Source organism: Charadrius vociferus, unplaced genomic scaffold (genome assembly GCF_000708025.1).
Source record: "Charadrius vociferus isolate BGI_N301 unplaced genomic scaffold, ASM70802v2 scaffold39, whole genome shotgun sequence".
Classification (NCBI taxonomy): domain Eukaryota; kingdom Metazoa; phylum Chordata; class Aves; order Charadriiformes; family Charadriidae; genus Charadrius; species Charadrius vociferus.
In genome coordinates this window covers 4,596,599-4,620,661 of record NW_009650188.1, presented here as the reverse complement: position 1 = coordinate 4,620,661, position 24,063 = coordinate 4,596,599, and the positions used below count along the sequence as shown (strand labels likewise).

Genomic DNA, 24,063 nt, shown 5'->3' with positions numbered 1-24,063 from the left:
CCCTGTGACCCTGTGAAGGGAGAAGTCCCCAAGTCCCTATCGTTTTATGCAGTTGCAGCTGTCATCGGAGCAACTGTGCAACAGCATAAAATTCAAAGATAGATAGCTTCACTTGGTGGCTTTTCACACCTTGAGTGCTCAGGAGACAATACCCTTCTCTGAGAAGAGGCACAGTACTATAGAGCGATGGTACATATTAATTTCTAAAAGAGGATTTTAATCATGCAACGTCCTCTGCAGTCGCACAGAATTTAATCTCATTGCTGACAGTGGGTGATGGGGGAGCATGTTAAGTGGAAAAGTTGTATTCAAGACCTTCTTGCAGATATGTGCTACAGGCAGTCCCTTGGGAGGAAGAAAATGACCCAAACCGGTCTCTGTCACTGCTGACCACCCTGGCTCAGGGCCCCGATGTACCCCAGCCACTCGCACAGCAGAAATGCAGGTGCATTCCCAAAGTTCTGGGCAAGGTTCAAGTACGCGTATTAATACAGTTAGCATTTATCAAGGCTTACTTTACAAATATTGATTTATTAATCTAGGCAAGACCTAGGGATATCTGCACATAGCATTCCCATGTTAGCTACGGAAACTGAGACACACAAAAACCCCCACTGTCTGACTTGCTCAAGGTCAAACGAGGAACACAGCCCACAGCCAGGATTAGTTTCAGGATCCTAAGCTCCCAGCACTATGCTGTGACTATCAGGACATGCTGTCCTTTTCCACACTAGGTCTTCCCTCTTCTCATAAGATCTGTCTTCACCTAAGCCTATGTTTAGCCTTGCCTTCATTTAGTAATCGGGGAAGAAAAAATAATGAAGAACCAAAAGTTGAAAACCATAAGCCGTGAACCAAATCCTTCCCAGCTGCTAAGGAGACTCACCACAACTGGGCTGGCATGCTAACACAGGCCCCCTGGATCTTCAGTCTTGTTCTGCTTTTACTAAGGACCACTTGCAGGCAGCTTTACAAGTTTTGGTCAATTAAACAATTAGGTGTTAAAGACAAAAATCCCAAAGGAATTAATATAACTTGTTCCACCTGTCTTAATGGGACCTTAAAGCTTCTATGAAAAGTTGTCCTTGGAATCGTGAATAAATTCTTTTTTAGAAGTTCCTATGGAACAGAAGTAATCACTGCCTAGGAGAGAGAAAACTCAATTATTCCCCCCCCCAAATAAACAATACTTCCCTAATATATCTGAAGTTATGGCAACCTAAGCAACGGCCCAACAGAACACAATTCCATAAAATCACTGCAGTTAAATGATAAATGATGCATGTTTTCAAGCAGCACACATCTGATGCCAACTCTCTAAAGAAAGTCAAACTACCGAGCAGGTAAGTCACTCTGTAAACGCCTGTAACCATTCTTTTGAGGTATAAGACCATCTTTGGACTACTAATGGATAAAAATGAAGTCTGAGACAATAAATCTACTAGCTTTAAAATCCTGAGGAATTGGAGAATGACCATATGCTGTGGTATACAATAGCCATGTCTGCAGCACGGAAGCCCTGCAAAAAGGTAAAAGTATCTCAGTGATAACTAACTACACATTATGTCTGAAGGAATAGCTTTTAGAAGACATGAAATTCAAAGAATACTGCAGAACCCTGCAGGAAAATCATGGCAATGCACTTCTTTATAATTTATGTCACTGAATGTACGGTATGTTCTTTCCAGTCTCGGTTTGCCTGGAACATGGGAAGTGTGCTTCTTAGGCAGCCAAAGTCAAGCCGGAAGTCTACGCGCAGACAACAGATAGCATGACAAAAGAGGATAAAACTTTATCAAACACTGAATGCTTAATAACAGAATTAAAGGCTATATTTGGTCCTCATCTTTCACCAGTTGCTCCTTCACTTTGCTGCTAAAATCCTTGATTTTTGTTAACAAAGCTTGGGCAGAAAGTTGACTACCAGAATGTGCCAGACAACATCTCCTTCAAGTGTGGTATTCATAAATCCAAAGAAAATTTTATTTATTTGTCCCCTTCCAAAACCAAACCCATGATATTTATGGTGAGATTTTAACTTATTTTAAGAAGTGTTTGAAAATTTCTTTATAAGAATTTAATAAAAAAAACCCTCATTTCGATTCAGATGTACTTAGACACAAGTAAAAACAAAATGACTAATAGTCTAGCAGAGAAGAAACTACTCGTTTGCTGTTTTAGAGCCTGATTCAAATGTAACAATTAAGAACGTGAATAAACTAGGTTAAACTACATAATTAAGTAAACATGGACAGACATTGTGTATCTGATTAGCAAAAAGAAGAACTAAATTTACTATAAAGGCTATATTTAGCTGCAAATGAACATATTTTAATGCCTACTAACCAATGAAAATCAACCTTTCCTTAGAAAAATAACCAAGAACTAGATTTAAATTGATTATTAAATCAATTAAATCAATCCAACCTGTCAGAATCTCTCTCATTAGAGTCAGTGTTAGATGCAAAGCTGCTGCCTGTACAGCATGCCCACAGGCAAAACACAAAATGATGCAGTGCCAGTTAGTGATAGCACAGCACCTTCACAGCACATCCACGCCAAATTACGCCAGACACTGCCGAGTCCTAATGCGTGCACAGACCTCTCCCAAACTGAGTGCATCCATTAATACGTGGAACCCATTAATGGGTTTTCCTGTATTAACCAACTAAATAGATATTAAAAAAAAAAAAAAAGGTTCCTGTAACAGTCTGACCCAATTTGAGACTCCATTGAAGCCAAACTGACTTTTATTTCTTAGGGAAAAAAAATAATAAAAAAAAAGTGCTTAAATATAAAGCAACCAGTTGCAGCATTGCGGGATTAGTTGGATGAATCCTTCAGCGGATATAATCAGCTTAATGGCAACAAAGATCACGGCGCAGTTAGTGCAGCTGTGACACTCAGAAGCATTTCACCGAAGGGAAAGGTTTGCATGAGGCTGAAACGGTCCCTTTTATTTCCAGCCTTTTTTCCTCTCTCTCTCTCTCTCTCTCTCTGTGCAGTCAACATCCCCATCAGCTCCATTAGCATGAAAGAATTAAGGAGGGAAATGGGTAGGGTGGAGCAATTTACGTCTGTGGGTCAGCATACTTACACAGCGTCATATAATTCAATTAAATGGACAAATAAAGTGGTGCTAGTTGTTTTCCAAACTCAGGTTAATTTTAACTTAATTCCCACGCTGCTGTGGGCTAAAGGGCTGCCTGCTGTCTGGGGCTGCCTGATGCACAGCTGAATGACCGGCTATGTGTTACAGAAAGGAATGCTGTAGAAGCCCTCCTGCTCTTACTGTTAGGATACTCCCAAGAGTATCCTTACTCTGAGGATGTTCTTAGTATCCTCATCTTCCCACAAAATAAGAGACTGAAAGTAAACGTTTGGTTCCCCTAACTATAGCTCTATTTGTGCTGTCAAATCCTTTGCTTTATATTATACCTTTTCTCACTGTTAAATTGCAAAAAAAAAAAAACCCAAACCAAAACCCAAACAGCAGAACATAATAGATATAAGGAGATTTTAGCCTGCCCTGTAAGAAATTAAGAAATACTATTTTCTAGGCTTCTTAAATTACGACTTTCACCGTTAAATCCAGTCATCTACCTCTCCTATACAGTATTAACACACAGAAAAATAAGCAACTAAATCCTAACCTATTTAACACTAACTGTTCTGTTTCTGGGTTTTGCTTCCTCTGGGAAAAATCCCCTGAGATGCAGGTGAATGTCCAAATGACTGGAAACAGCTGAGGATGAATACAGAAGACCCACAAATCTGTTATCTGGAGGAAACCGATGGACAGACACAGCAAAAGTATGAACTCCTTGGAAACAAGCCATTGGCTGGTAGAGCTTGCTAAGGTCTTCTGCTCTCCAAGCTGGGAAAACTCAAGCCTGCGCAGTTGCACTTTGGAGCAAGAGCTACAAAGGCAAATTAATTTCTGTTCTGTTTGCAGAATAAAGGCCTCTCTAAGCGCTGCAATGTTTCAAAGCCTTTAAAACAAACCAGTGCTTGAAGATCCACAATGCTTCCCATCAACAAGCGTGCCTCCTTTTCCTCAGCCACAACTTCCTTTGCTTTCTCCAAAACGTCAGTTCAACGCCCTGCTGTTATTCTGCCCACCAGAAATACTTGCATTTCAGCAGTTCTGCATGGATATAATTTGTAAAGTGCTAGGCAAATAAGCACACTCTGAAATGGGAAACGTTATTGACAGACTACCTGGCACTAAGCTTTCAAACCCACCAGGAACATCAAGGAGGCCAGATTTGCACATGTCAAGTCCGTCACCTTAGGAGGCTTTCAAAGTTTTGCTTTTTGTGACTCTACAAAACGCATCTCTGGAGCCATTATATGAATTAGTTGGAAAGGGGTGGGGGGGAGGAGGAGCGGTTAAGAACAGCAATACACCCCTATGAGGACATTTAGAAGCATCTGGCTCAGAGATATTAAGAAAGGAAAGAAAAATTAATCATGCTGGCTGGGAAAAAAAACCTGGCATCAGCACAGCCACCTTGTCATAAGGCAGATATTAATAATGTGAACCTCCAGGGAACACTCAGACATCTGAAAGATCCACTTGTTGGCTATCATAGAACAGGCAGGTTTAACCAATGCCTCTTTGAAACCTTCTGAATCTTACACTAAAGCTTTGCTTAGGAATTTTTTTGCAGCAAAACGAAACCCTTGGTGCTAAAGATCAGACATTTACAGCGTTTCTCTCTTTCTCCTAGATGGTATGAAAGAGAGTGCACAAGAGAGGGCAATGCACCTTGCTGCTTATAATCACGTGCTATCAGCCACAGCAGAATGGAGCGATGCCCAGTAACTGGGTGCGCAAATATCAAATGCTGAAGCTGTGGATATCAGTTAATTAGGATGTTAGGAAAAAGAAAACAAAAGGATTCATTCCTGGGGATGCCTAGGCACCTCAGTCCAACAGCCTTTGACAGCAGGAGGCCCGATCGGGTGTTAGCCTCTTAACGTTTTGTAGACCTGTAGCTTAGCTGCCCAGGAGCTATGAGGGACACACAAGAGAAATGGAGGTGAAAACTGGCTGAGTGTTTTAAAAAGTGAAGCAAAAAGGATCTTGCCAGAATGGAAGACAACGGGGAAAAACCATGCCTGGCCAAGACAGCGTAGCAATGGAGATATGTCCTGATACCACATCTCAAATATAACTCCTCAGGGTTAGTGTAGGATGTAAAGTTGGTCCCAGCAACAATAACTAGAACTCATATATTCAAGAGAATTTATATAGCCAACAAAACATGGCAAAAACCTCTTTTTTTTCTACCTTGTTACTTCTTCAGAGCTGCATCGATCTTTCCTGCCTAACGCACTGAAAGCATACACGACAAAGGAACCACTAATCTGCTTGTATTTGGGAAATGAGGAGTGTTGCTAAAAGCACACCAGACACCCCCAACATAATCTTGTACGCATTTGCTGACCTCTTGGACCATCCGCGGCTAGCTACAACTCCAGATTCACAGGGCACACAGCTGACTCACTGAAGTGCAGCACCAGCTACAAACTGTGTCAAAGAGAAAATGATGATTGAAAAGCACTGAGTTGGATATTTATATGGTATTTGATGATGCACGAGATGCTACCAGAGGAGCTAACAAGCAGTCATGTCAAACAAGATGGTTTGTGGTTGGCAAATCTAGATGGACAATTCCCAAGTTAGGGCAAATTGCTCAGATATTCTCAGTTTAGAAACAGAAAACTTTTTCATTTAAATGGAAGAGGACATCCTGGAGACCAGCGCTGTACCAGGTGTTTTCATGAGCTGGGCACAAGGTTGAAAGCATCATCCATACAGAAATGCAATGCCACTGTCTGCTTAAATCAGAAACAATTTTGCAGCTGGATGACTGTTTTTAAACTACCCTATCCCAGGAGGAAACATTTTCCACACTGGGTACAGCTGTGATACATTCCTATGCAAATGAAGCAATTTCCTCTTTTTCCTCTATGAAGTGTCTCCCATTTCTTCCCCATCACTGAATTTATCTCCCAATGGACTTGATAAAACTTGCTGGGTTTGTTTTAACTGATCACAGAAAGGGACACATTCAGCCCTAAATACATGCCAATGAAAGTCCCATTGACTTAAGCAGGGAATTCACGTGTTTATCCTTCATCAGAAGTCCTCAGTAATGACACCTTACCATCCTTTAAATCCTCAGTAAGTCTACTTCTGCCATGACCCTCTGTGTCACCGCTGCCTGGCATTGCTTGGGGAAGCGATGAGCCAAGAATACCATTTTTCTGCTGATCTCTGTTTTGTTCTCGTACTTCCATTCACTCATCCTTTCCATTCGCGCTACCTGTTGCACTGCATCTGATGCCAAGATGATCTCTGCGGGTTAGGGATGGTCTTTGCTCTTGCTTGATGCCTTGACTGACATTTCTACTAGCTACAACAGACAAAATAAGGTAGAAGAGCTGAGGGCAAAATTCAACCTGCCATTAGCTATGTGCCAGTTTACAGGTCTGTGACTGCAGTCACATTCACTGCTCACATGCATCTGAGCAGAGAACTGGGCAGAGCAGTGAAAATTTGCTTTTTTAGTAAATGTTTTAAAAGCCTGAAAAGGTTTTCTTTTCTACTTAAGTTGGGCTTTCCTTTCCCCCCAGGTAAAACAAAACATAACATACTCACTATGATTTTGTAGTTACTCTTTGTCATATTTTAGGCCAAATCAGCTACTGGGGACATGGGGGACCCCAGATGGGACTGACAGATGCGCCCCTCTACCTCTCTTCAAAGAGAAGGCAGAGGAGGGAAAAAGCGATGTATGAGTTTAGAAGGAACTAAACTACTTTAATGAAATATTAATAATAAAATAAAAGGAAATAATGAAATATATACAAAACCATATCAAGCTCCCAAGATGACAATCACGACACCGGCTGGCACTGGGGCAGTCCCAGGCTGGACTCAGTGACGGATGGGAACTGGATTCCGGATCTGCATTCAGGATCAGGATCACAGGCAGACAAACAGAGTCCTCCTCAGACGTCGGCCATTGAAGGAAGAGAGCCCTGACCCTTTGATCCCTCAGCCTTTATACTGAGCATGAGGCAGATGGGATGGAATACACTCGTTGGTCAGTTTTGGGTCGCCTGTCCTGTCCGCTCCTCCCCGCAGGTGGGACCCCACTATGCTTTTCCGCTTCCGACCCTCCAACGGGGCACATAACAAAGTTGGTTGGCCTTGGGTGTTATAGCAATAAGTATAAGCAAGAGCCTCTCTGCGTACCATGCCTGGGCATCAGCTATAAACATGGGTCTTATCACTCTGAGAGAGCGAACATTGTCTGCACAATACGCTGTTAATTTCAGTAGTTAGAAGAGGCCCAGCTAAGAAGCAAAGTTACTGAACAAAATTGGTCCTGTTTTACCTCAAACAATTCAGAGAGAGTAAATTCAGAGAGCTGTTTCATATCATCATTTACATGCCCACAAGAGGAACGCTTGAGCTGATAGGCAAAAAAGAAAAGAAAAGATGATTTAAAACAGGTCTAAATGAATAGTTTATATGATCTCCAATTTTAGACTCAATATATATTAATAATCTGTCTTTACACTGTGGTTTATCCCAAGCAACCGGGCTCCCACGGCTTAGCAAGTTGTTTCTTACCAGCTGCTGAGCACAAACTGACCACATTCGTGCTTAACTTTTCCATCTGAGAAGTAAAATCGGTGATTTGGAGTCACCACAGCTCTAAGTTTTTCTGCTGCTATGAAACGTCCAGATTGAAACTGTCTTCATGGTTTAAATTAACTTCTTTTACTTTGCAATTAGGACTGGAGGTGAGGGTGTATATGATCACTTCCCGTCATTCAAAAAACAAGCTCTCGGCTATTAAGCTATGAAAAATTGATCATTTGCAATTGCTGAGCCATAACTTTACAAATCTCTTCTGAGTTTGACCACTGGAATTTAAAGTGCAATGCTCAATTTCATACCTCTTCAGAAGCCAAATTACCATGTAATCTGTGAGCATCGCTTGGAAATATCCTGACAATAGCACCTGGAATAGGGCATCACAGAGAAGGTAACCAGGCAGCTTTTGCAGACCTGGCTTCTGACTCAGATTTCATCTGTACCGTCTGAACGTGATTAAACCCCGAGTTAAAAAAAAAAAGAAAAGAAAAGAAAAAAACCAGTAAATTGAAATTTCTTGCACACAGGTAACCCTGCCTCTGGCTGAGTCCAAGCACGTGTCAAGGTTTCTCTGTAGCACGTTCCAGCCTATAGCTTTCTGAAATACTTCTCGTCTTCCTTCTGTGTTGGAGAAAGTCAACCAGTCAAAACTCCTTCCTTACTTTTTTGTTCATTAATCACTATCTTGCTTTCAGGGCCATGCTGAAAGGGAGACATTTCTCATCTGATCACCAAGCCAGAGAAGGAAAATGCCTATAGATAGAGCTGGTGCTTTCTGCCTCTCTCCCAGCATCTCACACATGCACAAAGCTCATCACGAACCATGCCCAACCTCTCTGTCAGCAGCGGGGACGCGTGGGGTTTTCTCCAGCGTGCAGCTGCATGGCAGGTTGGGCTCAGCAGAGATGCTGCCCGAAGGTACGGCCATCTCCAGCCACTCGGCTCCATTTGGGTGCCACCCCTCACCATGGCTCTGCTGCACAGGCACAGCTGCCTGGGGCGCGTGCATGTTACGGACCAGACCTCCAAAACAGTCCTGGATGAGAATAACCTCTAATGTTAGTCCCAGTCCTTTCCCTTGCTTCATAAAAATACTGCTGGATGTACAGTAAAGAAAGGAAATACCACAGGAAAAAAAAAATCAATTAAAAGAAATTTGCAAACCATTGTGTTAGAGTATCTCATTTAGAGAAGCCACTTTTTATCTGTAGGGCAAGTAATTGCAGTACTATCGCAGCAGTAACATCATGCATCAAAGAAGGTGACAACATTTTTAGGGGTATTTATTGTAAGCATACTAAATTCGAGACTGCACCCCACGAATTAATTTTCAAGGGTGACAGAAGTCAGCTGGCTAGAGCTGTTATAGCTAATAGCTAGAAAAGACCCACTTAATCACTTTGCATTTTTATTTGTAGAAGATAAAGAAACATTTCTTTCACTAATAGTTTCATGCTTGTTTCATCTCATTTTATCCGGACTGCAAGATCTGTTTAATTTCATTTGATCAGTTTTCTAAGGGTCTTAGAACTACCATATTTTTATAACCTTGTTATATCCATGAGATAAAAAATGATTATTTGCCCCACCATTTCCCAAATGGGAAACCAAGACAGAAAGAAATCAAGTGACTTGTTCAAGGTCACACCAGGATTCTGTAGCAAAACTGGAGAATGAGAAAGCTGAACTGGATTCTGAAAATAGCTATGACGTGAATTTCCTTACTGAATCAACGGGAATTCTACAAATCTTGACATCTACTGCTACATTTTTTAATAACATACATAGCTGTGGATAACCCAGTTCTGAATGGGCAGATCCTGTTATTTCTCTCAGCTGAAAAAAAAGAAAATTCTCTCACTAATAAATAAAACTCGCCTACCACCACTATGGGGGGAGCTTGAAGTTTAGCAAAAGCACTTGGAAGTATATCAATTGCTAGTTCTGAAAATTTCAAATAGCAGGTCTGCATCACAGGTGTGTCTCTATGAAGAGGAAAAAAATGGTAATATTCATATCTTAAATTTTATCTCCTAAATGTTAGCACAGCCATCATGCAAGCTAAAGGGAAATATCCATCTCAAAGTTCTGTCCGTTGAGGGCACATGTGGCTCAAAACATTTTACTGTTAAGTGGTGAATTGTTCAGCACTGTGACACATCTGGATTTTTCTGTTAGTTTTGATGTATGCACGAAATAAATTATTCAATCCCCCTCTCCCCTGATAATGGGGAAAACGACAGTTGCCAATGCAGTTTTGTTTGCGGGTGTAAGTGTTTGACAGCCTCGGGAACTCTGTTTTGCTCCTGTCCCGGCTGGGCAGGAACGAAGCAGGAGCGCACAATGCAATAGAAATGTGGAGAGGGAAGCCACCAACTTGAAAGGAAGGGGTTGAGGTTGTGCTGTGAATGGGACACGAACAAGGAAGGTAAAGTAGTATATAGTAACCGTAGTATATATTAATAGCAAGTGTATATATGTACTGAACGGCTGCCTTGTTTACTACATTCTGTCCACACGAAGCAAATGTTGTGCAGTGGAAAACAAGAGATGTTTTTCCAGACAGTTTCAAAAGGGTGTTGAGGATACAGCAACCATTTATACACACAGAAATATCAACAGTTGCTCATTAGGTTAAAACCAAAAGCTGACCAGACAAGGCATTTGACCTAGGCCTCTAAACCTGAACAGTGGAGCCGAAGAGATCTTCAGAGTATTTTTGGCAAGTTGGACACTAACAGATGCTTTAGACTTAGGCAGTGTTAATGGGAGGAGCAGGTAAGTCAAACTAAGTCACTGGCTGCGTCCAAGCTGCGGTTTCCATCTCTCTTCCAAGCTGTGTTGAAGTACGTTGGCAGAACAACATCCATCAGGGATGTATCGAATGCTGACCACAGCAGTATTTGTCCTCTGCAAAGAGGATACGAGCAGAACAGTCAAATCTGCATAAACATCACATTAATAACAGACCGGGTGAAGATTACATTTTAATATTGAACTCAAGTTGGAGTACCTACTTATTTAAAAGTTCAGAGAAGCTTCTTCAGTTGCTAGTATGGACAAATATTTCAGTACCCACTCCTAGGGAAGGCTGTGTGTCAATGCCACAGGTCTCAGGGTAGGACCTCATGCTTCTTCCCCTGGCTTAGGAGTTAGGGGATCAGTGTTGTAGTCAACACTCAAAGTCATGCTGGGCTTGGGAAACCAGCCATGACTAGGGCATACAAACCCCTACAAACAGAACATTTTGGAGGTCAGAGCAGAGACACTGACTGCTTTCCTGAAGAACAGGCGAGACCACATCTGCCTCTGCTGGTTTCTCTTGCACTACAAATCTACCTTAATGATTATTTACACTTCTCTCTTCCAACCTTCCTCTCTCCTCTTATGTAAACATACTATAAATACAGACTTGGCATAAAGCCCATCCATCTACTGCTCAGCTTACCCCGATCCTAAAGGTCTTTCTCTGGACAAGCTGTGATTTAGCTCCAAGTTCCTGTAAGCCTGAGCAACTTCTTCCAACCTCCATCAGCACTAATGTGACACATGCCCTTGTGCTACCGATGAGAGACCTGTACCTTGAGAAACCAAGTGCAAATTTCAGCATGACTCATGTGGACTTCTTTATGGGTGTCCTTCTTCTGTGGCTCCCATGAGCCCTTTATGGTTTCTTCCAGGTTTTGGAGGGAACACTGACAAAAGTCACCCTACACTGTACATGCCATAGGACTTTGCCCTGAACAAGACCAAGACCTCTGGCCAGTGTCAGATAATCCGTCACTATAAGCTACTTGTATCCAAGCCAGATATTTATTGCTATTGATCTGCCTGGTCCCAGCGAAAGACTTTTGTTCTCCCAACCCGGGACTTTGACCTCAATTAAGTTATGAATTTCAATCCGATAGACTGCTCCACTTACCCTGCTGCTCTCCCTGACTGGATTAATTAGAATTAGCTAGGCTGGGAGTCACCCCGAGCGCCTCATGGATCATGTTATTTTAATAATAAATAAAGAGACGGCAGCAGCATACAAGGAAGGATTTTGAAAGATTGTTCATCCAAGAGCATCATTCAGAACCTGCCAATACTAATTTCTCTGAGTTTGATTACCTCATTTACTTCTTTTTATTTCTATTCATTAATTGAGTTTTATCCCCTATTACTTCAGCTCCCCAAATGTGCCCTTCCTATAAAGGAACCAGACACACACTTTGCTGTTACAAAGTTTTATTACTGCAGCTCATCAAAAGTCATTAAGCATTAAATACTCTAATAGTGCTGAGAAAAATATATATGTAATAGGGGAGGGGGAAAGGAAGGGAGAGGGACAAGGCAACCCTGTCTATTGACATAAAGCGTGCATCGAGGGCTCTTTATACAGATAGTTAATTGGCTGGTGGACAAAACCAAGTGTCCTCAAGAAGGTAACACCTAACACTGAAGAAAATGCATATATCCATCAGGATATTTTCTGACATCACAATAATGCCTTTGGAATGAGCCTAAAACGGGTTGAATACCAAAGAAATTTGATTGGCAAGGGGAAGTTTCTAAACTAGTGAGTCGGGGCCTGATAGCTACATTATCCTTATTACTTCTCTTTCCCTATAAAAGGAATTACATACTTGAAGATGTCAGGTTGCCCAGGACTGTACTGAAATGGATTGTCTCAGCCAGCTATGTCACAGACATACTACGGAGTTATTGACCCATAAATGAACACTTATTTGTCACGCTCATTTTAATGTTTAATTGGCTGGAACAGCAGAAACGGATTTAGATGATGGAAGTTTACCAATTCATCCAACACTGGTACCCAGCTTGCAGATAGCCAACTCCTAAGCCGAGAAAAAATGCGGCAGACAACTTCAACACACCTTCCACCTTCACTTAAATTCAGGCCTTAACTTTATCAGAAACCCTTCTTAGGACAGGATGGTTTATTCCAGCCAAGCTGAGCCTTGTCAGAAGAGGACTGAAGACCCATTTCAACACAGGATGTCTAAGTTGGGACAGCCAATTGGTCTGTTAAATAAACTAGAAGGTTACTCCAGGATTTACTTGTTTTGTTGCAAAAGGAAGCAACTGAGCAGTCTCTCTGTGAGAGACAGAGGGAGGATGGCACCAGCCTTTGTTTCCCTACGCAGGCAAGCACCACCGAGACTTCTGCTACCCCTCACACCACCGGGAATGCCTGTTCACGTGGATTTCCAAAAGCCTTTTGAAACATCTTCTCACCAAAGGCTACTAAATAATTTTGTCACAGAGCAAGAGGGAAGGTCTTTGCACTGCTTGATAACTGATTACAACAGCAAAGATTAAATAGGAATAAACAATCAGTTTGCACAATTGCTGGTGATTGCTGGAGTCTCTGAGGGATCTGTGCAAGGGCTTGGGTTGTTCAATCCACACAAATGAAGAGGGGAAGCAGGCTGAGAGTGAAGCATCCAAGTCTGTTAAACCAAAAGCTGAATGTAAAATGCTACAAAAGGATCTCAGTGTGGCAGGTTGAAAAAGCTGCAGATGAAATTCAGCGCTAATAAACACCAAGTAATGCACATGTGGAAAAACAATCTTTAGTCTAAATCCACTGCGATGGGCTCCGAACTAGCTATTACCTCTGCGGAAACAGATCATGAGTTATAATAGACAGCTCTATTATAACACCAGCTCAGTATTCAGTGGTAGTTAATATAAAGCAAACAAGGAGGCATTTGAAAAAAAGAGAGGAAATAAGAAAACATCATTATATTGCTTCATTAAACCTCATATTGCACTTACAGCCTGGGTACTGAGAGAAGTGCTACTGCTACTCCCCTCATCTGAAAGGAAATAAGGAGGAACCAGAAATGATTCAAAGGGTGATGAAGAGGAGCAAAGTTACCGAGCAGCTTCCAAATGGGGTACGATTACATAGATTAAACTTCTCAGTCTGAAAAAGAAGTGATCAAGGGGAATCAAGGAGGCCAATAAAGTCAAAAGCAGGACAGAGAAGGTAACTGGGGGAACAATTACTGTTTCTCATTACACAAGAACGATGGGCTTTCACATGAAACGATCGTGGCAAGTGCAAAGCAAATGCACAGTTAAACTACAGAACTCCCACTGGCATAAAAGGTTGGGAATCCAAAGAGGGATGGGAGAAATTTATCAAAGGGAAATCCAGGAGCACAAAGATAACACCAATGGTTCAGGAAGCCTCCAAGCCACAGACTCTGGGAAAATATATGAAATTATCACTGTATGCTTACCCTGCTCTGTCCCCATAGCATTCACTCTTCCCTGCCGCTGCAGACACAATACTGACCTAGAAAGACTCCTGCACTGACAGCTATTCTCATGGATGCAGAAGTAAGATGTACAAGGTGAGTGATGGGAATCTCCTAAATTAGCTTTGCTGTTTTGAGCGGTGTTTTGCCACTTACAATGCACGGAGTCAAGTAACAGCTATGATCAGCCAAAAATCTTATTTAAAATCTAAACAAAATAAGCATAAACAGTTATTCCCCTGACATCCAAAGTGTTAGAACAATCTTCTTTAGGAAAACAAACAAAAATACTTTGCACCAAAGACTGCAAATTCAAGATGCCCCAATGATGCACTCAGAACTGGGTTTTTTGTGTTGTTGTTGGTTTTTGTTGTGTGTGGGTTTCTTTAGTTTTGTTTTTTAGACCACACTGGAAGAGACAACTGCAGAAAACAGATGAATACAAAATTCCATTGGGAAAGTAAACCTGGATGCTCTCATATTGAAAAGTCCTCAGGGAGAATGTGAGTGGCAGAATTTAACTCCTTCAAAACAGGGAAAGCTTTTTGAACACACACACACAAAAAAGATGTTCTAGAAAACATCTCTTCTGAGCAAAGAGTAGCTGATTGCTTGGCAAATGTGGTTCCTCTGGCAGCAAAAGGTGACGCCAAGGCTATCGGAAATGAAGCAAGGCTAGAGACCTTTCCTATGGTGATTAGAGACCATTCCTATGGTGATGTGTTCACCTGAAAAACCAGCTTGGCTGCCAGTGGTATCCTGTTTGCGCAGTTAACCAAACACCTTAATGAGGGGCTAAAGCATTTCCAACAATGACTTCACAAATTACAGGTGTTTTAAAACATGCTTCTTTCACAGATAACCCCAAGACCAAGAGACAAAGGGGAATGGGACCATCCCATGTCCTGGAAGGGAAGCATTCAAGGCAAGGCTCTTCCCTGCCTCTGCAAAGACATAAAGACAGTAGGGAGTAAGGTACCTGTTTCTCCTCTGCACCACAACACATGACAGCACCACGGTGCCAGTTGCACTGACCTCAAAGCTCACTGCTGCTGGCCTCTGTCTACTGCGAGTGGTGGCAGAGATTGCAGCCATTATACCACAAAATAGCCAGTGCCGGTCAGGCATGGAAACAGGCACAAGGCTCCCTGATGCAGAGGGCGGTCACACTCCCTGAACTAAAACTATGTGGCTACTGCCAGACTGCATTCCTCCTGCACCAACACCGGCCGCGGAAAGTGCCTCCCTCTGCACAACACAGCCCTCAATACAAGGTGATGCCCACAAGCCATGCAATCTCACAGCAATCCACTAAAATATACTGCTGCCCTTGGCACCCAGCTTTAAACCCTGCATTTTGATTACCCTGAAAGCGGCTTCAGATTTTGAGGGCAAAGCAACAGATACCACTGCTAGTTTTTTTCAGGACCAGCTCTTGGATTTCACTTTTCAAACACCGTTTTTGCATGTAGTGGTTGAAAGGACCGTGTGGATCCTGAAATCACTGCTGGAACAACACAGAAGCCTGCAGTTGCTTTCCCAGTTGGTGAGCCTGCTTTGCAGGCAATGCTGCACGCGTACTGCCTAAGCAAGGGTGCCAACTGCTTTGCTGCACCAGCAATGAAGCAATAATTCACAGGTCTACAGGGAGCAGAAGAAACAAAGACTGTATATGTCAAGCTGGAAGATGGGAAGAAACAATGCAAAAAAGCCCAGCCTGCACAAGCAGAAGGAAACATCTCATTAGCTGTACAACCTACAGTTTGTGTTGATGAGGCTTGAGGTGTCTTCAGAAGCTGAAGAGCAAACAAGGGATAAATCTCTGCATGTCCCACCATATATTTAGAGCTGCAAATATTTTGCAAATGTTTCTGCTGAAAGGGACCTTTCTCCCAGTTGGTAAAATCAGCATCTGCTGAGTGCTGACCATTTAACATTCAACCTGCTGCCAATCGACATTCCACAGAGAGACCCGCAGGAGAGACATGGAGCTGTGCCACTTCTAATAACTGTGTGACTGGCACCATGTCAATGCTTTAATGTAGAAAGCTACCCTCTGTCACTAAGCAGATCTCTCCTTTCTTTTGGCTAATGGCTTTCACACCCATTGGCAACAATGTCAAGACTGAAAGGGGTATGAGCCTGCAGAGTCTTCTGAGATCTGCTTGGCAAAGCTGACTACAGAAATATCGAGACAGGGATTGGGGGGGAAAGCATAAGGTAAGAAGGAAACTATTGTTGTTAATAATTCTGCTCTCACTGCTTTGCTTTTCATCGTTGTGTAGTGTCTTCGTCCATTCGCCGCTGTACCTTCCTACCATGGCAATGGTCAATTCAGCAGTACCTGCAACATCCTTCGCTTGCCTTGAGCACAACTCTGCCAAACCCTCTGCAGCAATCATCAGATCCAGGACAGGGTCCCTCCTGGCTTTATGAGCCAGGCTTTAAGTATATTTAGGGGGAAATTTATACTAGGGACATTAACTGCAAGGGCACAAGGCTCAGACATTTTCCTTTTTAATCTCAGCCAGGTTTAGAGAATGGTCGTAACAGCGGAGTACTTTGGCAGCTGGCATCCTACCTACAAGTGTGTTCATACCGATCAGCTTGCAGCAAAGGTGGTGGGCTGCATGGACACACACACATTTTCACTGAGGTAGAGGAAAGATGTGTAGATATAGTCTGTGGCCTTTGGTCCTTGGACAGAAGAGTCAAGATGCCCGCACTGATCTCCTCAACATCTCCCTACAGATACAGAAAAATGAGGGCATGACCTATATTCAGTGCAGGAGGCAGGGAAGGGATGCATGTTTGCTGAGACCAGCTTCATTTTTAAATGTCTATGCAACACCTCCAACACAAGGCCCATGCGGAGACTGAACCACTTCGTATTCTTGCTGTGAAATCCAAATGAACAAGACTCAAAAGAAAACAACAGGCAGTGACAGGCAGGCAAGCACACCTGACTTTTCCTTGCTTCTTTTTATCCTACACAGACATAATTCTTTTAAAGTCAGGCAGGAAAACAGAAAAAAACATACAAATGAAACAAAACCAACAGACCACCAATCTTAGCAATCTTCGACATCCATAATTTCTACTTCATTTTTAGCTAATGGTGGAAATTAGTCTTTGGATAGTTGATAAAAATCAACCTGTCTCTGCTGGGTTAGTACCATGATCTGTGGCCCAGCAACTACTTCTAGTACAATTGATTTTCCTTTTTGGCAACCAATAGGCCAGTCAATAATAATGTTGTTTGAGAAGGATTGAGTCATGAGGGAGATGAACCCTCCCTGCCATTTATTATGTTTGTATTGTCTTCATTTGAAAAGATTTTTTTCTTTTTTTTTCCAATGAGGATGTGAGTGAAGGTATTACAAGGGGATGGCTACTCCACATCCCCATCTCCAGAAGCCCTCTGACTCACAAGTGTGTTAGCACGTAAATAGAGAAGAGGGAAGCGCTCTCTGCAAGAGGTGGCAGGGTATTGGGAAAAAAGACAAGCTGGAGAGGCAACCACACTCCTCCTGCTACTCTAGATGTCTTTTAGAAAAAAAGAAAAAGAAAAAGAAAAAAAAAATCCAGCTAACTCAAAAATCACATGCTAACAAGCATGACTTCAGACAGCTGGGCAGCCTTGTGTGAATTGGTACAAGACACAGATACAACATTGGCACCAAAGAGCAACCAACTCTCTCTGCAGACAGCACAGATACTGTGGTTGAGCTTTTCACCGAAATAACTGGTGTATATGAATGAATAAAATAAAATAAACAAAATAAAAGCAACAGATTTCCTAATCCGATGATTTTCAGCTTTGATCCTCAAATTTCCTTCTCAGACCCCTGAGGGTCCACAGCTGACCACTGAGAACTTGCTGACTGGGTTTAAAGTCTCAGTGCAGTGATCTGCACCTTTACTAGGAAAGTGAAAGGTCATCAAATAAAAACTGAAGATCAGTTATAGCTTTTTTCATCCTTGTAGTCATAATTATAGTACAATTTTAGCATACACGAATGATTACCCTAACATTGATAAGCTGATTAATAGAACTGCACAATGATGTATTTTAAAAATCATAAAATAATAGATACAATTTCAACTCAGCCGCTCTACCACATAGATATGTACACAGCCCTTAATTATCCTGCATGTCAAGTGATACAGTTCCACTTACAACTAAAAATATTTTTTTTAAGACTTGCTACATGGCCAGATAGGCTTGAAAAGCTTCTTCAGAGTAAGCTGATCTGAGGCAACCACTCCAGGATAGCTCCCCACACATTCCCAAGGGCACGCCCTGAATGCACAGATTATTATTTTGGAGTAAAGAGCACCCACAAATGGAACAAAGTGCAGCCACAGCAAGTCCAGGAGGAGAGCCTACTGTTTTGATGATACAAATGAGAGATGCTATTTGTCCTTCTCTCTCTCATTGGACAATTACTATACCACGATGCCCTTCATCTTTCTTAGAACAGCACTAGTAATTTGTATACCTCCAATGTTCCCTGCGTAGGATGAGCAATCACGTGGCGCCTTTGCACCAGAGCACAGAATCCTTCTTTTCAAGCCGCCTTACTTGCCTTGCTCTTGCAGGAGGAGGTGACCAGACTTAGACCCGGCCCCAAGAGCACTCTTCCACCTAATAGCACCGAAGCAGTACACTGGGCCTTAACCTCCCCCTAAAAACACTGAAGGAGCTCCTCTGAAAGCTGGTTGAGCAGCACCTCACATCCAAGAGCGGAGCCGAGTTCCACTGTCTCCTCCGCACTGGCACAGCATCGTCAGATACAACTGAGGACAAAAAGTCTCTGATCAGGCCAGCTCGCCGCTCCTGGCACAAGGAACACTGAGGATGCCATGGCACAGCCACAGGGGAGCGAGAAGCTGGGGTGCAATTCTGCACGGCTTGCATTCAGTGCCTCCCCTGGCCCCAAAACCCCTCCTTTCCAAGGCCAGAGAAAACATTGCAAGGGAGAACCCTCCCTGTAGGGGAAAAAGGTCTTCCTTTGTTGCTCATCCTCTGCAAGGAAAAATTATTCCTGTCTTCATATATTTTAAGCTAGAAATGGATATTATAATCATGTTGTCGAGCTTATTCATAACTGTTATGTTATGAATATACTCCCCTTCCTTTCACTTCATCATTCAATTAAAAGCCTACATGTTAGGCAAACAGTTCCAGTGGAAGGATGCTGTTTTCAATACTAAGCCCCAAGCTCTAGGCATTTCCAGCAGAGCTCCAAAATACCATACCACCACCCACTTTGAAATGGCCTCTGGCTCTGAAGATTTAGGTAATTCAATTACACAAATGCCCCTTTTCAACGAAGTAGAGAAGCCTGTTGCCTTTCTGTATCCCCTTGCCCATGGCAATCGCTTATCACCTCTTTTCAAATGTGCTATTAGAACTAATTATGAACAATCAGAGAACTCAATGGCTGCAGCTTTTCAGTGACATTAGTGAACCACCCTTTTGAAACTGCAGTACCACTGTTTATAACAAAAAGCACAGGCGCTGGACCACTGCAGTCCAGGAGTGTGTGGTTATTCCCACAATTAAAGCAGTTTGGAGCATGCTACAGCAGCAAGCGATGCCAGGCGACCTCTCCTCCTGCTCCCAAGCTGTATGTTTATCATAAGAGAACAGTAAGTTGACTCTTGCAGAGCCTCTTGATCAGAGACTGCAAATAGTTTGACAACAGACAGCACAAAGATAACTAAAATAAGGCAGCAAAAAGTGAATAAGGCACATCTGCAGGCACAGAGAACTAGTATGACTTGCTCCAGGTCACCTAGCAGAGCATCACTGTCACCGTCTGCTTAGGGCAGCTAAATCCTTTAGCACACACCAAGAAAGCCAAGATGGAAGAGCATTTATTAAAAAGGCAATGGAAGAGAGCATAAATCTGCCATGCTCTGACTAACTTTTTAGAAGCATACTAAAACACAGGCAATTAAAAAAAAAAATTGGTCTATAGCATTTCTCTCCTTCACTACCTCCTCATAACTCTCATAATCCCTAATTTATTCTTTATCTCTTATGTTGCCTGCATGCAGGTACTGCTACACAACTGAACAAGACGGAAAAACACCTGAAGAGCTGAGCGGCAGGTAGAAATTGCAGAGGCTGCTTGCACGCTAGGCTCTAGCAGAGGTGCCGCACGCAGCCTGCGAAGGGAACCTCTACCGACAGCATATCGCTCTGAAATAACAGCGCCACTGATTCAAGTCACCAGAGGTTCCCTTACACTTAACCCAACGTTCTTTATAGCCTACACATTAACTGATACTGCATTTGGTAATGTATAATAGCAGGCGCTGCAGTGTTTATGGCCTGTTAGGAAGCCAGAGTTTTTCCCTCTCCCTTTTTCTTTCTGGTTGCTCTTAAAACTCCTTCTGCTCTTGCTTTGGATGTGAATTCTTACAGGGTAAAGTTCAAAATAAAAAAAAAAGAGAAATAAACATTAGGTCACAAAGTCTTGAAATGTTACTACAATTTATATATGGCTGAGAATAAAAATGTATCTGCCTTCTCTGGGAACACACCTATGTGTGAACAGAGACCTTTATAAAAAATTCTCCTTTATTACCTTGGTGGGGAAAAAAATATTCAAAGATTGATTTTTTTTTTATGGCTATTATTAACCTTTTGTTACTGGCCAAAAATAATCTGGTTAGAAAATGTGCAATACATCAAAAAGAAAAAAAGAGAAGAAGAATTTAACAGAAAGTTAATGTTCAGGGAAAAAATGAGTCTCCCTTCAGCCTCTTCTTTTAAGAGTGAGACTTTACCTCCAAAGAAATGAGATAAACGTCAAAAAGAAGTGACTTTTCAGACTGTTGCGGCAGTACAGCATCCCAGACAGAAGCATCCGCCGGGCTGCCAGGGCAAAGGGGACAGGCAGGTGTCTGATCCGACTCCTCCCTGATTTCAAAGCAAGGCTGTTCCCACATTTATTCAACAGGGCACTCACCAGCTCTGACGGAAAGGCGATGGCCTAGTCTGACAGTGGGGCACACAAAGCCCCCCATTTGTACGGGCCCCACTGCCCCTCTTCTATGTAAAGAAAAACTCCTATAAAATCCATTACAACTGAAATCCCTGAGGTCTAAGCATGAAGATACGTCTCTCACCGGCTACTGCAGAGCCGCGCTTCCTAATACCCATTCCACCTGCACTTCTGCCCAGGCAAAGGCAAGAAAAGACTTTTTTACAACGATTTCATGTGTGAGTAAATACCAAGACAGCTATTTGTAGCCTGTGAACACTACAGGTCTGCTGACAAGCCTTCATATTGCAACTGTGCTTAAGGTCCATCTCTCACAATTTATCGCAAAGCTGCTTAAGATGTCACTGGTAAGAGCTAGCAAATTTGTCAGCAGAGGTGTATCTATGTCCAAACTGGGCAGGAGAACAAAGCCAATAAGTGCCACGCTGGTAAAGAGCAGTCAATCATAATTTGACAGAAATATGTTGGACAATTATTTCCGAACATGATCGCATTTACGCAGGTCAGCCCTTAATTACAACAAGCTGACAAAACTAGGAGTATTGACTCATGAGCACAGGCACACTCAAGCTGGCTGGCTGGAATGAACCCCTTGCAAAGCTGTTGCTGAGCAGTTCACAGCCTGGTCTATTAAGGTACCCTAAAACTGCTGCTATTTAAGCTCAGACATGTGGGTTGCAAACTGCAGTGGCTAAAACGCTGCTTTATGTTCAGTTGAGTCAAACTGTGCTAGAAATGGTGACCCCCAAGGGGGTGAGGTGGGTAAGCGGGGATGGAAATGGCATAAACTGTTTGACTTTGCCCTCAGTCAGCACCGAGATCCTACTGTAGCTGTCACACGCACACCACGCTGTGACTTGCGGCATCACCTAACTCTGGGGGGTGCTCTGCCAAAACCAGGCATTTATTGGATCCTTTTCTACCAGGCAAAGTGGGATTCTCTTTCCATTAGTTCACAAAGTTCTGCTGGGAGTGTAGTGCTACAAAAAACACATTGGAGAGTACACTTTATGTAGGAAGCTGCCAAACACCTCGTACGCAGGAAATCCCTCATGCCATCAGTACCACGAGCCACATTGGAAGCCACAGCCAGGTGATGCAGGAACTGAAATAGGCCCCTTATGACTATATATTGCATGCAATCAAATTCTGTTTTTTTCCCAGGTTACCTTTTTTGGATGTTCTTCTCTGTGATAAGCGCCCCGAGAGAACTTCCTATGGAGTTTTGGAAGAATTCAATTTCATTTGAAACATTTGGTCAGGAGGCTACATAATACATCAATCAAATTCAACTTTGTCTTCGTTTCTTACCTGGCTGTTAACGTCAGCAGCATGCTGTAACAGTACTGAAACCAGCTCCTTGTGTCCTCTGTCACACGCCCAGTGGAGCAGAGCCCGGCCCTGCAACATCCAGGAGAAAATTAACAAAGCCAGCCAAAAAAAAGCACAGAGAAGAATCGCAGTCTTGCTTATAAGCATTGAGTACCAGTAGCAAAGTTAACAAAGACTTTTAAGAAAAACTATACTAATATTAGCATGCAGTGTATTATTGCTCCCGATTTGGACTTAGAGAATAATGCTAGAAATGTTGAAAGTGACACATAATTCAATTTTTCATTAATTTAGCATCAAACCCACAAGCCAGGAAAAAATTTGGTGAAAAAAGCGGGAACGCGTGAAAAGCAGGAGCGATGATATGATTTGTCTTCCTATGTAGATTTGGGATTTCAACAACTCTGACTTTTCTGGGAACAATGACTTACACAGTAAGGGTAAGATTTTCAATGGTGGCTAAGTCACTCTGATGCCAAGTCCACAAAAGCTCATTCCACTGGCAGGTCTGAAACACTCAACCCACCAGCGCTGCCTCTGCTGCAACAGAAGACTAAAACTGGGTGTCTGGGCAGGCATCACCCACAACTGCACCCCTCTCAGCTCTGCAACACAGGCTACTGCATCCATGCCTCTGGCCCTTCCCAAACCTCCGCAGTTTTCTTCCCACCCCCTTTCTACAAGTCTCTGCACACCTGAAGTCTCTCTGCACGTCTCTGCCACCACGGGAGGGGATGTTTAGATTGTCCTGCCTGTCAAGGACATGGGAAGTGCCGTAGGACCCCTCTGAGGGCTGACACACACATCTGAACACCCAGCTGGCCTTGGAAAGGGCTGTGGGTATACTGAAGTGAAGCCAAACTTTTGGGGTTGGGTTCACGGGTGCCATTGTGATTCTGGGCTAGAACAGCCCAGCCTGTGAAAGGTAACGTTTGTTTTTGCAACAGGACATCACAGCAGAGCTGTGGTACAGTTTCACGCACTTTGACAGCCCTGCGCTGAGGCTGGAGCCCTTATCCTCTTATAATGCAAAAATGCATTCCAAGCAGTGACACAGCCTTTTGACAAGCAGCTTTAAGACATTTTCTATGAACCGTAGAGGATTTTATATATCGGCAGCTCCAAAGGTAGCTCAGGGTAGTCTTCCTTGTTTACTATGTACACGTAGTAAATTAGACTTACTGTTAGTATCAGCCTCTCCTGATTTAGAACGGCATGTGGCACACTAGCAGGGGATTCCTTGGAAATCACCCTGCAGATAACCAAAGAATCATCCCCCAAAGCTGTGACACTGTCAGACTGACCTGTGTTTTCCAGTATGCTACACAAAACAGTCACAGACCTTCACAGATGATATCAGTTAAATTAGCCCACGCCTGGTTATAAATCTCTTGACAGAGCAGTGGGGAACAAGGTGAGCAACTCATTTATCTGCTAATGGGAACTGAGAGCCAAATTTCCCGACCACGGTGCCAAAACAGCAGGAAGGGCAGAAGACACCTGCAACCGAAGCTCATGCTGCTTCTGCTGGATATTCTTGGGCAGGGCAGCAGAGGTAGAACATGATTTTGAGTAAGGAAATGCAATCTCAGACACAAGGCATTAAGCTTTTTAACACACTTTTTGACCCAGCAAGTAATTAATTTTTGTAACACATAATTTTAATGTTACACTAATTAACCTTGAATTAGAATGAATTTTCTGACAATGACTTTCTACGGAAGCACTGTTGACATCCATGGGCCACTTAATGATTAATATT

The 24,063-nt window shown here is 42.8% G+C and overlaps 1 protein-coding gene across 1 annotated transcript in view; it reads right to left on the bottom strand.

Annotated features, from left to right (window-relative positions):
* Positions 1 to 24,063, bottom strand: part of ACBD6 (acyl-CoA binding domain containing 6) — an 85,461-nt gene that overhangs the window by 23,991 nt on the left and 37,407 nt on the right. Inside the window, exon 6 of the mRNA XM_009892928.1 lies at positions 22,281 to 22,370. Coding sequence (XP_009891230.1) covers positions 22,281 to 22,370 — 90 coding nt within the window. The remainder of the gene's footprint in view (positions 1 to 22,280; positions 22,371 to 24,063) is intronic.